This window comes from Bufo bufo, chromosome 4, assembly GCF_905171765.1.
Source record: "Bufo bufo chromosome 4, aBufBuf1.1, whole genome shotgun sequence".
Taxonomy (NCBI): domain Eukaryota; kingdom Metazoa; phylum Chordata; class Amphibia; order Anura; family Bufonidae; genus Bufo; species Bufo bufo.
This window is the reverse complement of record NC_053392.1, coordinates 372,246,689-372,258,779: the sequence shown is the minus strand read 5'-3', so window position 1 is coordinate 372,258,779 and position 12,091 is coordinate 372,246,689. Positions and strand designations below refer to the sequence as shown.

Below are 12,091 nucleotides of genomic sequence, written 5' to 3'. Positions count from 1 at the left end.
CTTTTAGTCCGGCGGCTTTCGCCGTGCACCGCCGTGCTGGCGCCGGAGCTCCGCCCCCGTCCCGCATTATAGTCAATGGGGACGGTCCGGCGGTCCGGCGGCACGGCGAAATAGTCGCAGGACGGAGCCGACATGGTGAACAGCATGTCGGATCCGTCCTGCCGCAAGTGTAAAGTAGCCTAAATTTGTTTCTTATCACTGCACTATATTGTATTTTTTTCTTTTCTTGCGTAATCCCATTTAGTATGTGTTCCATTATTGACAGCGCAGTCCAGTGCACATCTTGTCTTATGCATGCAGTCCCTGGAACAGCTGTTTGAGGGTGCATATATTTGTTCAAAATGTGAGCAAATTGCCCATTTGGAATCGCACATCGAGTATCTAAACGGGCGAGTTTCAACACTGAGAGGCGTTGGCAATTTGGAAAAGAGTTTGCTGCTCACTGAGCAAGCACTCTATGGGCAGATGTGGGGGAGGGGTGATAGAGAGGAGGCTGAGGAAAGTGAGGTAGCTAGCTGGGTAACAGGTTAGAAAGCGGGGTAGAGGCAAGAGTGCCAGGGAGGCTAGCCCTGATCTGACACACACCCAAACAGTTTGCAAGGTTGGCAGATGAGGGGGGATGTCGGTTCAGGGAGAGCACTGCTGCAGCCGGACACTTCCTCTGCCAGTCAGGAGAATGTCGGCTCCAGTAAGCAGGGGACCAGGAGAGCAGGGCAGGCCAGACAGATGTTGGTAGTGGGATTAGGGGTACAAATAGGGCGATCTGTCACCACCTAATATACCAGAGTCTAACAGAAAATCTACTAAACGAGGATAGACGAGGCGGCAAATTCATAATGAGGTGGTTATTATGGGGGACTTCAACTACCCAGATATAGACTGGGAAACTGAAACTTGTATATCTCATAAAGGAAACAGATTCTTGGCAATAACCAAAGACAATTACCTTTCCCAACTGGTTCTGGACCCGACTATAGGGATGGCCATACTGGACTTAGTATTAACCAATAAACCTGACAGAACAACAGACGTGCAGGTTGGGGGACACCTGGGAAATAGTGACCATAAAGTAATAACCTTCCAATTATCATTCAAAAGAGCATTTCTACAGGGAGGAACAAAAATACCAAACTTCAAAAAAGCTAAATTTAGCCAACTAAGAGAGGCCATAGGCCTAACTAACTGGGACAAAGTCCTCAAAAATATAAATACTGCCACAAAATGGGATATTTTTAAAAGCATCCTAAAATCGAATTGTGAGAGGTAAATACCTTATGGGAATAAAAGGTTAAAGGGCTTCTGTCACCCCACTAAGCAGTTTTTTGTTTTTTTGGGTACTTATAATCCCTATACTGCGATTTATGCATACATACTGTAATTAATCATTTTGGTTCAGCAGATTCTGTTAAAAATGTATTTTTAAAATATGCAAATTACCTTGCTACCAGCAAGTAGGGCGGCTACTTGCTGGTAGCAGCCGCATCCTCCTATCCTAAAGACGCCCCCTCCGCATGTTGATTGACAGGGCCAGCGGATGGGATCTTTCTCTGCTGGCCCTGTTTGCATTCAAAATCTGGCGCCTGCGCTGTACCTGTCTTCAGTCGGCGCAGGCGCACTGAGAGGAGGACGCTCGCTCGGCCGCTCCTTCCTCAATGCGCCTGCGCCGGGTGTAGATGTGACGTCATCGGCGCAGGTGCATTGAGGATGGAGCGGCCGAGCGAGCGTCCGCCTCTCAGTGCGCCTGCGCCGACTGAATACCGTTACGGCGCAGGCGCGAGATCTTGATAGCAGACAGGACCAGCCAGAGGACGATCCCGTAAGTAAAATAAACTGTCAGATGAAATGCAGAATGTAAAAGTAAATTCCCCATTAAAAGTGCCCTGTCTGACCCAGCAAGAAGTACAGCGGCATCTTAAAAAGATTAAAATAGACAAATCGCCAGGACCAGATGGCATACACCCCCGTATCCTAAGAGAATTAAGTAATGTCATAGCCAGACCCTTATTTCTGATATTTAAAGGGAACCTGTCACCGGGATTTTGTGTATAGAGCTGAGGACATGGGTTGCTAGATGGCCACTAGCACATCGATTTGATACATATGCAAATTAACCTGAGATGAGTCCTGTCCCTGACTCATCTCACGTACAGGACACATCTCAGGTTAATTTGCATATGTATCAAATCAGTTTTTTTACACAATAAAAGCACACAGAGCTATGGGGACTGGGTATTGCGGATGTGCTAGTGGCCATCTAGCAACCCATGTCCTCCGCTCTATACACAAAATCCTGGTGACAGGTTCCCTTTAAGGACTCTATACTGGGCTCCTGTGAACAAGGCAGACATAGCAGAGCTGGAGACGGTTCAGAGGAGAGCAACTAAAGTAATTACGAGAATGAGGGAACTACAGTACCCTGAAAGATTATGAAAATGAGAGTTATTAATTTTAGAAAAAGGACGACTGAGGGGAGATCTAATTACTATGTATAAATATATCAGGCGTCAGTACAGAGATCTCTCCCATCATCTATTTATCCCCAGGACTGCGACTGTGACGAGGGGACATCCTCTGCGTCTGGAGGAAAGAAGGTTTGTACACAAACATAGAAGAGGATTCTTTACGATAAGAGCAGTGAGACTATTGAACTCTCTGCCTGGTGATGATGGTGAGTACAATAAAGGAATTCAAGAGGGGCCTGGATGTATTTCTGGAGTGTAATAATATTACAGGATATAGCTACTAGAGAGTTGATCCAGGGAGTTGATCCAGGGAGTTATCTGATTGCCTGAATGGAGTCGGGAAGGAAATTTTTTCCCCCTTAAGTGGGGAAAATTGGCTTGTACCTCACAGGGGTTTTTTGCCTTCCTCTGGATCAACTTGCAGGATAGCAGGCCGAACTGGGTGGACAAATGTCATTTTTCGGCCTTATGTGCTATGTTACTATGTATATACAGGATCAATCAGAAGAGAAGAGAGTGGTTCTCAGGAATACAGTAAACTGGTTTCCACTGGATTCTTCCTATTAAATTGCACAATGTTTTAACTAAGGGTAGCTTTGATGATCAACAACATTATTAAAGGTCTATTAGATATCTAAGCATTAAAGTTGTTTTTATTGCGACTGACCCCTTTAGTTTTCCTACACTTTCAAAAATTCCATCCTTAACCACTGCAGTCCACTACTTTTTTTTTTTACTTGTGTCCCTGATCTTTTAAGATCCTAACAAAGCCCGTGGACCACAGACTTTCATGGCCAAAGCCTGTGTGATATACATGGGCAGTCAATGGTAGACGTATGGTCATGGTATAGACATACACTTGCATACATCTGGCTGTATAAAAACCCCAAAGCAATATGAATTTAACATATTTCCAATTTATTGCAATGAGTTTTCATACTCACCCATTATACAGTTTATAGTAGGTAGGAAAACTACCATTAATTGCAACATCTGATCCAGGCCAAAAGAACGTACCAGCCTTTAAACCTTGAGACATAGCTGACAGCCATACCTATGTAATGAAATACAAAAACATCATCCCTATCATGTCACAGAACAGTTTTTAGCCAAATAATATATACATTTGCAGTTCCAGGCTATTTATATAGGGTGATAAAAAACCTATTACAGGTATTACAGAAATGAATAGAATACCTTAGTTATGAAGCCTCTGCATCTGTTTTTCTGTCATATTCTTGTAAGTCCTTTAACGTAGCAGGGCTTCAAAGTAAGTAGCATTTTCTGCCATGTAAGTATTGTACCTAGAAGAGTGCTATTTTGCCTATACCAGATTCATCAGCAGGGGGGCATCCGGTTGATAAATCTGGCACATGATGCACAGGGCAGATAATATAATTCACCTTATAATTTGTATTATTAGATTGCCTGACAAATGCCATTACAACAATGTTGTGCAATCAAAAAGATAGGGGCACATCCAAAAATAAAAAAGAGTCCCGGCCCACGGTATGTAATACACAATATGTCAAGGAAGAAAAAGAATACTGAAACAGGAGCCGCACATCTACAAAATTACAAATTTATTTAAGGAAACAGACACAACATAAAGTAAGTTAAAATCGTTGTATACAACAGATCTGGGCCATGTGAGCCGTGTGTCGGCACATGCCCATCTGATTCACCACAAATTCATGGACAGACCCCCACATCCATCAGCATGTAGCAATATAAAGTGCATGAAATCCATCAACAATAAATAAGACTCAAATACTTATCATAAAAATGGCATGATGGGGGGCATGCGTGGTGGTCAGAAGAAAAGCCCAACGCGTATCGCCAGACTTGCTGGCTTCCTCAGGAGTGCCTGATTCCTAGTAGCCAATAATCAAGTATATATGTACTGAGTAATCAAATAATGATACATTTTACCTGCGTCCTGGTCCCAGATGGAAAGAGGGGGCGGTGACCACCTCATTAACATAGAGGAACAGAGAGGCGCATGAGAAGACCTCACATAATATACATATGGAGCAAATGTAAAAAGCGAACGGCGTCCGGATATGCCGTCCGCGCATGCGCCTATCCGAGCCAGGTCTGTCCATGAATTTGTGGTGAATCAGATGGGCATGTGCCGACACACGGCTCACATGGCCCAGATCTGTTGTATACAACGATTTTAACTTACTTTATGTTGTGTCTGTTTCCTTAAATAAATTTGTAATTTTGTAGATGTGCGGCTCCTGTTTCGGTATTCTTTTTCTTCCTTGACACATTACAACAATGTTGGTTACTGTGATTGTCATGCTGAGCAATCTTTCCAAACACTCACCGGCTGACCAAGGCCTCCATGATTCATTAAACTTCTCATTTGAAGACAGAGAGAACGCTTTGTTCATATTGTAGTCATACATATTGTTGTCAATGATGCCATTTGATTCTGGATACAGCCCCTATATAGAATTACATTGTGAAGCATGGTTAGATAATCCATAAATAAAACAGATGTCAATATCACAAAGACTCTAAATAGTATAAATATATTGTGTAACTGTTATTAAAGGGAATCTGTCAGCTCTGAAACACCACATAAACTAGAGTAAGTAGTGTATAATGTAAGTGACCTTAAGTCGCTTATGTAATTTTATCTTCATACTCACTTCATTCTGATGCTGTGCTCCCCCAAACCAGCAGTAAAATTGCATTGAGAGGACTCCTGTGCTCATGCACATAATGCAGAAGACTCAAGGATGGAGTCCTCTCAATACATTTTACTGCTGGTTTGTGGAGCACAGCGTCGGAATGGAAGAGAGTATAAAGATAAATTACATAATTGGACTCAGCACCACAATACACTATACACCGCTTACTCTAGATTGGGTGATGTTTCGGGCTGACAGATTCCCATTCAAGGGATACTTCTGTCAGAAAGGATGTTTTTTTTTTAACTTTATATTTATAGAAAACTATTTTTTTAAAGAAGGGCTGCACTTTATCAGTGTAATGTATGATTCTCTACTTGAGTCACTCGTCCCTTTTCCCTGTCTGGTCAGAGTGAAAGGTCTGACCTAGAAGTCAAGCAAGGCTGTTTGCCATGCTAAACATCCAAAACAAAATATAAAGATGTCCAAAAAAACCATCTACACAGTAAAAAAAAAATTACATAAGAATATTTACATATAGGCTGTTATAGGGTTGTCTTATCTGAGACAATGGGGAACATATCGCTAGCATATGACCCCATTGTCTGATAGGTGCGGGTCCCACCGCTAGGACCTGTACCTATCTATTAAAAGGAGCCTGAAAGTGGTGGAGGCCGCACTGCGCATGTGCAGCCACCCTCCATTAATTTCTATGGGGCCGCGGAAAATAGCCGAGCGCTGGCTTGGCTATTTCCTTCGGGCCCACAGAAGTGAATGGGAACGGTGGCCGGTCATGTGAGGGTGCACTCTCATTCACTTCTAAGGGAGAGAACTTGGTGGTGACCAAACGAGAGTCCTCCAGCCACCACTTTTGGCCCTCTCCGTTCTTGATATAGATGCGGGGTCCCAGTGGTGGACACTATCGCTAGGATATGCCCCCATCGTCTCAGATGGGAATACCCCTTTAATGAGAAAAAAATTGTTACTGGCTGTGTACTATAACTAACAATGCAATCTCATTTCAAGTACTCCTGATTTTGGCTATGGTTATAGTTCATGGTGAAGGGAAACAATATATTATAGATGTAAAAATAAAGATCCGCACTTCAGAGTTTATACAGTTCGACAAGGCTTATAGCATTCAATATGTTTGTCATATATGATCTTAGTCCAGGATGTATGACACAAAGTCAAACTATTACTGATGTCTGTGTATCCTAGTATGTAATGTATTTGAATCATACTGTATATACTAAATGATACTATACTATACCAATGCTCTTATCACACGTCATTGAGCAGGAGTGGTAGCAGCATATTTTCTGCATCGCGATAATAATGATGCCTATATTTCCCGACAAACTAGGAATCAAGTGCAACTCCACATCCACCAATGGCTATCAGTTCCTGTTTTGTCACTTATCTAGTGCTATGTATACCGATGTTCACACACAGTTGTTGCCCCATGTAAACATGTCCAGAGATCAGACAGCTCATTTTGTCATCGATCGCACAGGCATGTAAAAAGGGAAAGAGGGGAAAAGGGGAAAAAAGGGATGTGTATTATGGCAGTGGGTGTGGAACCAATAGATTGACTTAGGGCTAATTTAGAGGGCATTATCCTTGCAGTCCCCTGGTAATTCAATCTTTAACCCCTGCACCAGGGATCTGGACTTTACTGTAGAGGAACCACCAGAACAGTACTTCCTGGAGTAGTCTCTGTGTGGTTGACAGCTGACCCATGAGGATCAGAGACATCGGTATGTGGAGACCAAGGGTTCAGACAACGCCAAAATCAAGCAAACCACCAAAGAAAATTTCTTCCACAGAGATGAAAAAATAGATATACTTTATTTAATTCATACAAAAACTATAAAAATATGGTATAGGTAAAATAGCAGCAGAAAAATGGCCACATATGGGTTACTAACAAGACTTATACTTGGACAGGATAGAAAATCAGTACCATCTGTAGCACGCCAACTCTGCAGTCACCTCCTCCCAACGCCATTTCGCCACACAGGCTTCTTCCAGGAATAAGGCCATAATCAAGGACAGGCCAAGGTCATGACAGACTCAGTATGTACAAAATGGTCTTCGGTCAGGGCAAGCAGCAAAGGGTCAATAGAAAGGTCAAACAGTGGAGGGTCAGAGCCCAGTAAACAGGCAAAGGTCAGTACATGGACAGGTAAGAGAAATAGCACACCTTTGCAGGAACTAGCAATATATGGAACATATTGCTCAATCAACTTCTCACAGGGAAAAGTGCCTAATGTACTCCAGTGTTGGTAGCCACTGGCACCTTTGGGACGATTTTTTTTATTAATACCTTCTACTCATATTGGGCAAAAAATAATTGCAATTTTTCTTTATTGAAACATTTCACAGCTTTCACTTTTTGTGTATTGCAGACATTCTGATTCACAGTGACTGCAGCATTTCTGGCTAGGTCTGTAGCCCTTATCTCTGAACTCCTACAGGTCATGATGAACATTCATTATAGCAAAATTCTCATTAGTTGAGGCTCATGGATTAAGACCATGATCTTTAGCTATCAATGGCTCATGTCTCAGGTGAGATGGTTTTAGGTCCATGTTTCTGATGATAGAAAAGCTCATGTTACACAAAAAACTGTGCATTCAATGCAGTTACTTACTGTGACGATTGAGTAGTGGTTGGGAAAAGTCTTTGTGGGGTACACAGATCTCATATACTTTGAATGTGTTCCGCAGTTCTCTGAAACATTAAGAAAATATTTGCTATGCCACTAAATAATAAATAAATAATGTTATTAATTCCTAAAATATTGCATGACTTTTTAAGAGAAATTTATGAAGCCTGCCACTCCAGAATTTTGTCTTCCATAAAGTTGCAAAATTGGGCTTTGGTGATTTTTGGCTTACTTGTCCAAAAAAATGTGCAATTCTTTGGCATCTTCAGATCACATTTAGTCCACAGCTATGTTAATTAGCTTCACTTCAATTTTCACAGAAACTTAAAAAAAAAAAATCAAAAAACTCACATCAGTTAGGGGTAAAGTAAAAAATAATAGGGAGTACGACAAAATTTTTTTAAATGAGGAGTCACAAACAACATGTGACATTTACTAAATTTGCTGCAAAGTGCTCCAACGCAGGCTCAAGCAACATTAGCTTCATAAATCGTCCTTTGTTAATATATATTCATTTTTTAACTGTTTCACTGAGGCATTGTGGGTTAAAACCTATATTCTGACATTTAACCAGGTTTTTTCTAGGTTATACATATTGATGACTTTTCTATAATATTATGTCCGTGGAGAGTTATTTTCAGGTCTCTCCAGAGATGTTTGATTGGGTTCAAGTCAGGGCTCTGGCTGGGCCACTTGGTTATTCACAGAGCTGTCCCTCATCCGCTCCTGCATTGGCTTGGCCTGTGGTTAGGGTCATTGTCTTATTTAAAGGTTTAGTCCAGTGTGAGTTTAGGTTTAGTCCAAAGCATTCTGGATCACATTTTCATTAAGAATATCTCTGTACTTGCCCACCATTCCTGCTTTCTCTTAACGCTGGCCAGTCTCCCTGTCCGTGGAAAAACACTGCCACAGCAAGATGCTGCCACCATCATATTTCACTGAGTGATGGTTTTTGGGCAGGTGATGAGCAGCACCTGGTTTCCTTCCATTTAAGAATTATGGAGGTCACTGTGGGAATTTTCAGGGCAGCGGAAAGTTTTTGTACCCTTCTCCAAATCTGTGCCTCCAAACAACCCTGTCTCTAAGCTGTAAAAGCTGTTCTTACCTCCTCATGGCTTGTTTTTTGCTCTGATATGCATTGTCAGATCTTATATAGACAGCAGTGTGCCTGTCCAAATCATGTATTATCAATTGGATTTGCCACAGGTGCACTCCAATCAACATGTAGAAACATCTCAAAGATGATCAAGAGAAATGGGGTGGCCTTCACAGCTAATTTTAAGTGTCATAGCAAGGGGGCTGAATACGTATGTCCATGCAGAATTTTCCCATTTCGCTTTTTAATAAATAGCAAAAAATTTCTAAAATTCTGTTTTCATTTTCTCATTATGGAGTATTGGATGCAGAATAATGGGTGAAACCTTACATTTTTTTTTTTCATTTTAGCACAAGGCAGCAACCTAACAATGTAAGAGTGAAAGCGTCTGAAGACTTTCTGAATGCAGTGTGTTATATATATTCTGTACAAATCAAAAAAGCCAAAAAATGCAGAATTTATATGAATTTACTACATTAAGAAATAGGACTTAGAAAAAAATACATTTCTAATTCCTATTTATTTCTGCCCTTTACAGCCAAAATAATTTGCCAAAGACTCACTCAGTTTGGTTAATGTTTGGCTTTAAATCGCCCCAGGTCTGTAAGTACTCTGCTCGAAACCATCCAGAGAAAAAAGGATAACAGGTGGGAGATCAAATCTGTAGAAATACAGAATAAACAAAACTGAAATCTTATCATCAGGTAAAACAGATGGTAGTTGTAAATGTTTGATGAAGCAATATGTATATTAGTATATATTAAGAAAAGCTCTACCAGCAGACTACTGGAGCCCAGCCTGTCAGTAACCAACTGAAGAAAGAGCAAATATAGTAATAATATAGGCTGGCTCACAGTATTTTTGCATATAAATTTATTAATACACTTAATAGAACAAAAACCAACTTAGTGTCGACATATCAGCATTAAATACATTAAATAGGTTTATAAAGTGCGGAGATCGCGCACAAAAACCTAAACAGCTGGAGTACTCCAAAATAGATGAGACCTTATGGCTAAAGTGTGACTGCAAGAATCATTCAGTTGTACCACTCAAATGTCCGTAAAATTGTATGCTGATTTACCAGTTTGTTGGAACCGGAGAGGTTCAGATAGGTGTCCTTATTGCAAGCTCTCCTGCAAGGGAAAACTCTGTGCTCAGGTGCTATTTAGCAATAGCATTTGAGTGGTACAACTGAATGATTCTTACAGTCACACTTTAGCCATAAGGTCTCATCTATTTTGGAGTACTCCAGCTGTTTAGGTTTTGTGCGCGAGCTCCGCACTTTATAAACCTATTTAATGTATTTATGCTGATATGTCGACACTAAGTTGGTTTTTGTTTTATTAAGTGTATTAATAAATTTATATGCAAAAATACTGTGAGCCAGCCTATATTATTACTAATATGTATATTAGGGTGGTTCACACTAGCGTTATGGAGTCCGTTATGGCTTTCCGTTATAACAGGGTTATAACGGAACATAACGGAATCCATGGGATGGAATGCAAAACTGAAGCCTTTAAGAGGCATTCCGTTTTGCTCCGTCCTAATAGAAGTCTATGGGAAAACATAACGGATCCGTCTGGGTCCCGTTATGCAAGATGGAAAACAAAGTCCTGTCGACAAGACTTTGTTCTCCGTCTTGCATAATGGGAACCATTCGCTTTTATTCCCATAGACTTCTATTAGGACGGAGAGCAAAACGGAATGCCTTTTAAAGGCAATTATCGTCAATGGGACCAGAGCGGACCTCTGGCTGCACGCCTGCACTAGCGGCAGCACGGATCCGGCAGGCTGTTCACCTGCCGAAAACAGCCTGTCAGAGAAGGCTGCCACTAGTCTGAAGTAGCCTAAATAGGCTGATAATCTTGCTATATATAGCCAATTACTAAACCAAATACATAAATTATTTTCCCTGGTATTAGATAGTATTAGTATAAGGGATTGGCTGGATCTACACACAACATGTGCAGTGGTGCAACTAGAAATGACTGGGAAAATGACAGCAATTTTTTTAAAAGGGCCGACCCCGGCAAATTCTTCGCAACCCCCTCCTCCCGTGCAACCCTCACTTCTGCAGCTAGTCAAAATCGCTCTCCTCCGACGAGGCCCACAGCCGCTTCATCCATTTCCTACACGTATATACATGTATTTCATGTCACTGTATATACTGTCCTTGTATAATACTGTTGAGGGGGGCCTGACAATAAAATCTTTTAGTCCTCCTACTGGGTGGGCCCCTTACAAGTCACGTATCTGTAACAATCGCTATAGTATTTACAGCCCCCAATCCACAAGACAATGTAAATCCAACTTACAGGAGGCTTGTAAGCATTGTCTCCTCTGAAAGCCAAACGTCTACAGTATATGCTTCCTGTGTGTCTCATTAAATTATGTAATTGTATAAGGCCCTCATGCACACGAACGTTTTTTTTCACGGTCCGCAAAACAGGGTCCGTAGGTCCGTGATCCGTGACCGTTTTTTTTCGTCCGTGGGTCTTCCTTGATTTTTGGCGGATCCACGGACATGAAAAAAAAAGTCATTTTGGTGTCCGCCTGGCCGTGCGGAGCCAAACGGATCCGTCCTGAATTACAATGCAAGTCAATGGGGACGGATCCGTTTGACGTTGACACAATATGGTGCCATTTCAAACGGATCCGTCCCCATTGACTTTCAATGTAAAGTCCGGAGTCCCTTTTATACCATCAGATCGGAGTTTTCTCCAATCCGATGGATATTTTAACTTGAAGCGTCCCCCATCACCATGGGAACGCCTCTATGTTAGAATATACTGTCGGATATGAGTTAGATCGTGAAACCTCATTTCCGACAGTATATCTAACACAGAGGCGTTTCCCATGGTGATGGGGACGCTTCTAGTTAGAATATACTACAAACTGTGTACATGACTGCCCCCTGCTGCCTAGCAGCATCCGATCTCTTACAGGGGGCCGTGATCAGCACAATTAACCCCTCAGGTGCCGCACCTGAAGGGGTTAATTGTACTATCATATCCCCCTGTAAGAGATCAGGGCTGCCAGGCAGCAGGGGGCAGACCCCCCCCCCCCCCCCCTCCCCAGTTTGAATATCATTGGTGGCCAGTGCGGCCCCCCCCCCCTTCCTCCATTGTATAAATCGTTGGTGGCACAGTGTGCGCCCCCCCCCCTCCCTCCCTCTATTTGTAATAATTCGTTGGTGGCACAGTGTGCCCCCCCC

At 42.0% G+C, this 12,091-nt stretch overlaps 1 protein-coding gene across 1 annotated transcript in view; it reads right to left on the bottom strand.

Moving 5' to 3' along the window:
* ENPP3 (ectonucleotide pyrophosphatase/phosphodiesterase 3) overlaps window positions 1-12,091 on the bottom strand; it is a 140,642-nt gene that overhangs the window by 72,462 nt on the left and 56,089 nt on the right. The window contains 6 exon segments of the mRNA XM_040430090.1: window positions 3,407-3,516; window positions 4,795-4,809; window positions 4,811-4,915; window positions 7,761-7,838; window positions 9,431-9,489; window positions 9,492-9,532. Coding sequence (XP_040286024.1) covers window positions 3,407-3,516; window positions 4,795-4,809; window positions 4,811-4,915; window positions 7,761-7,838; window positions 9,431-9,489; window positions 9,492-9,532 — 408 coding nt within the window.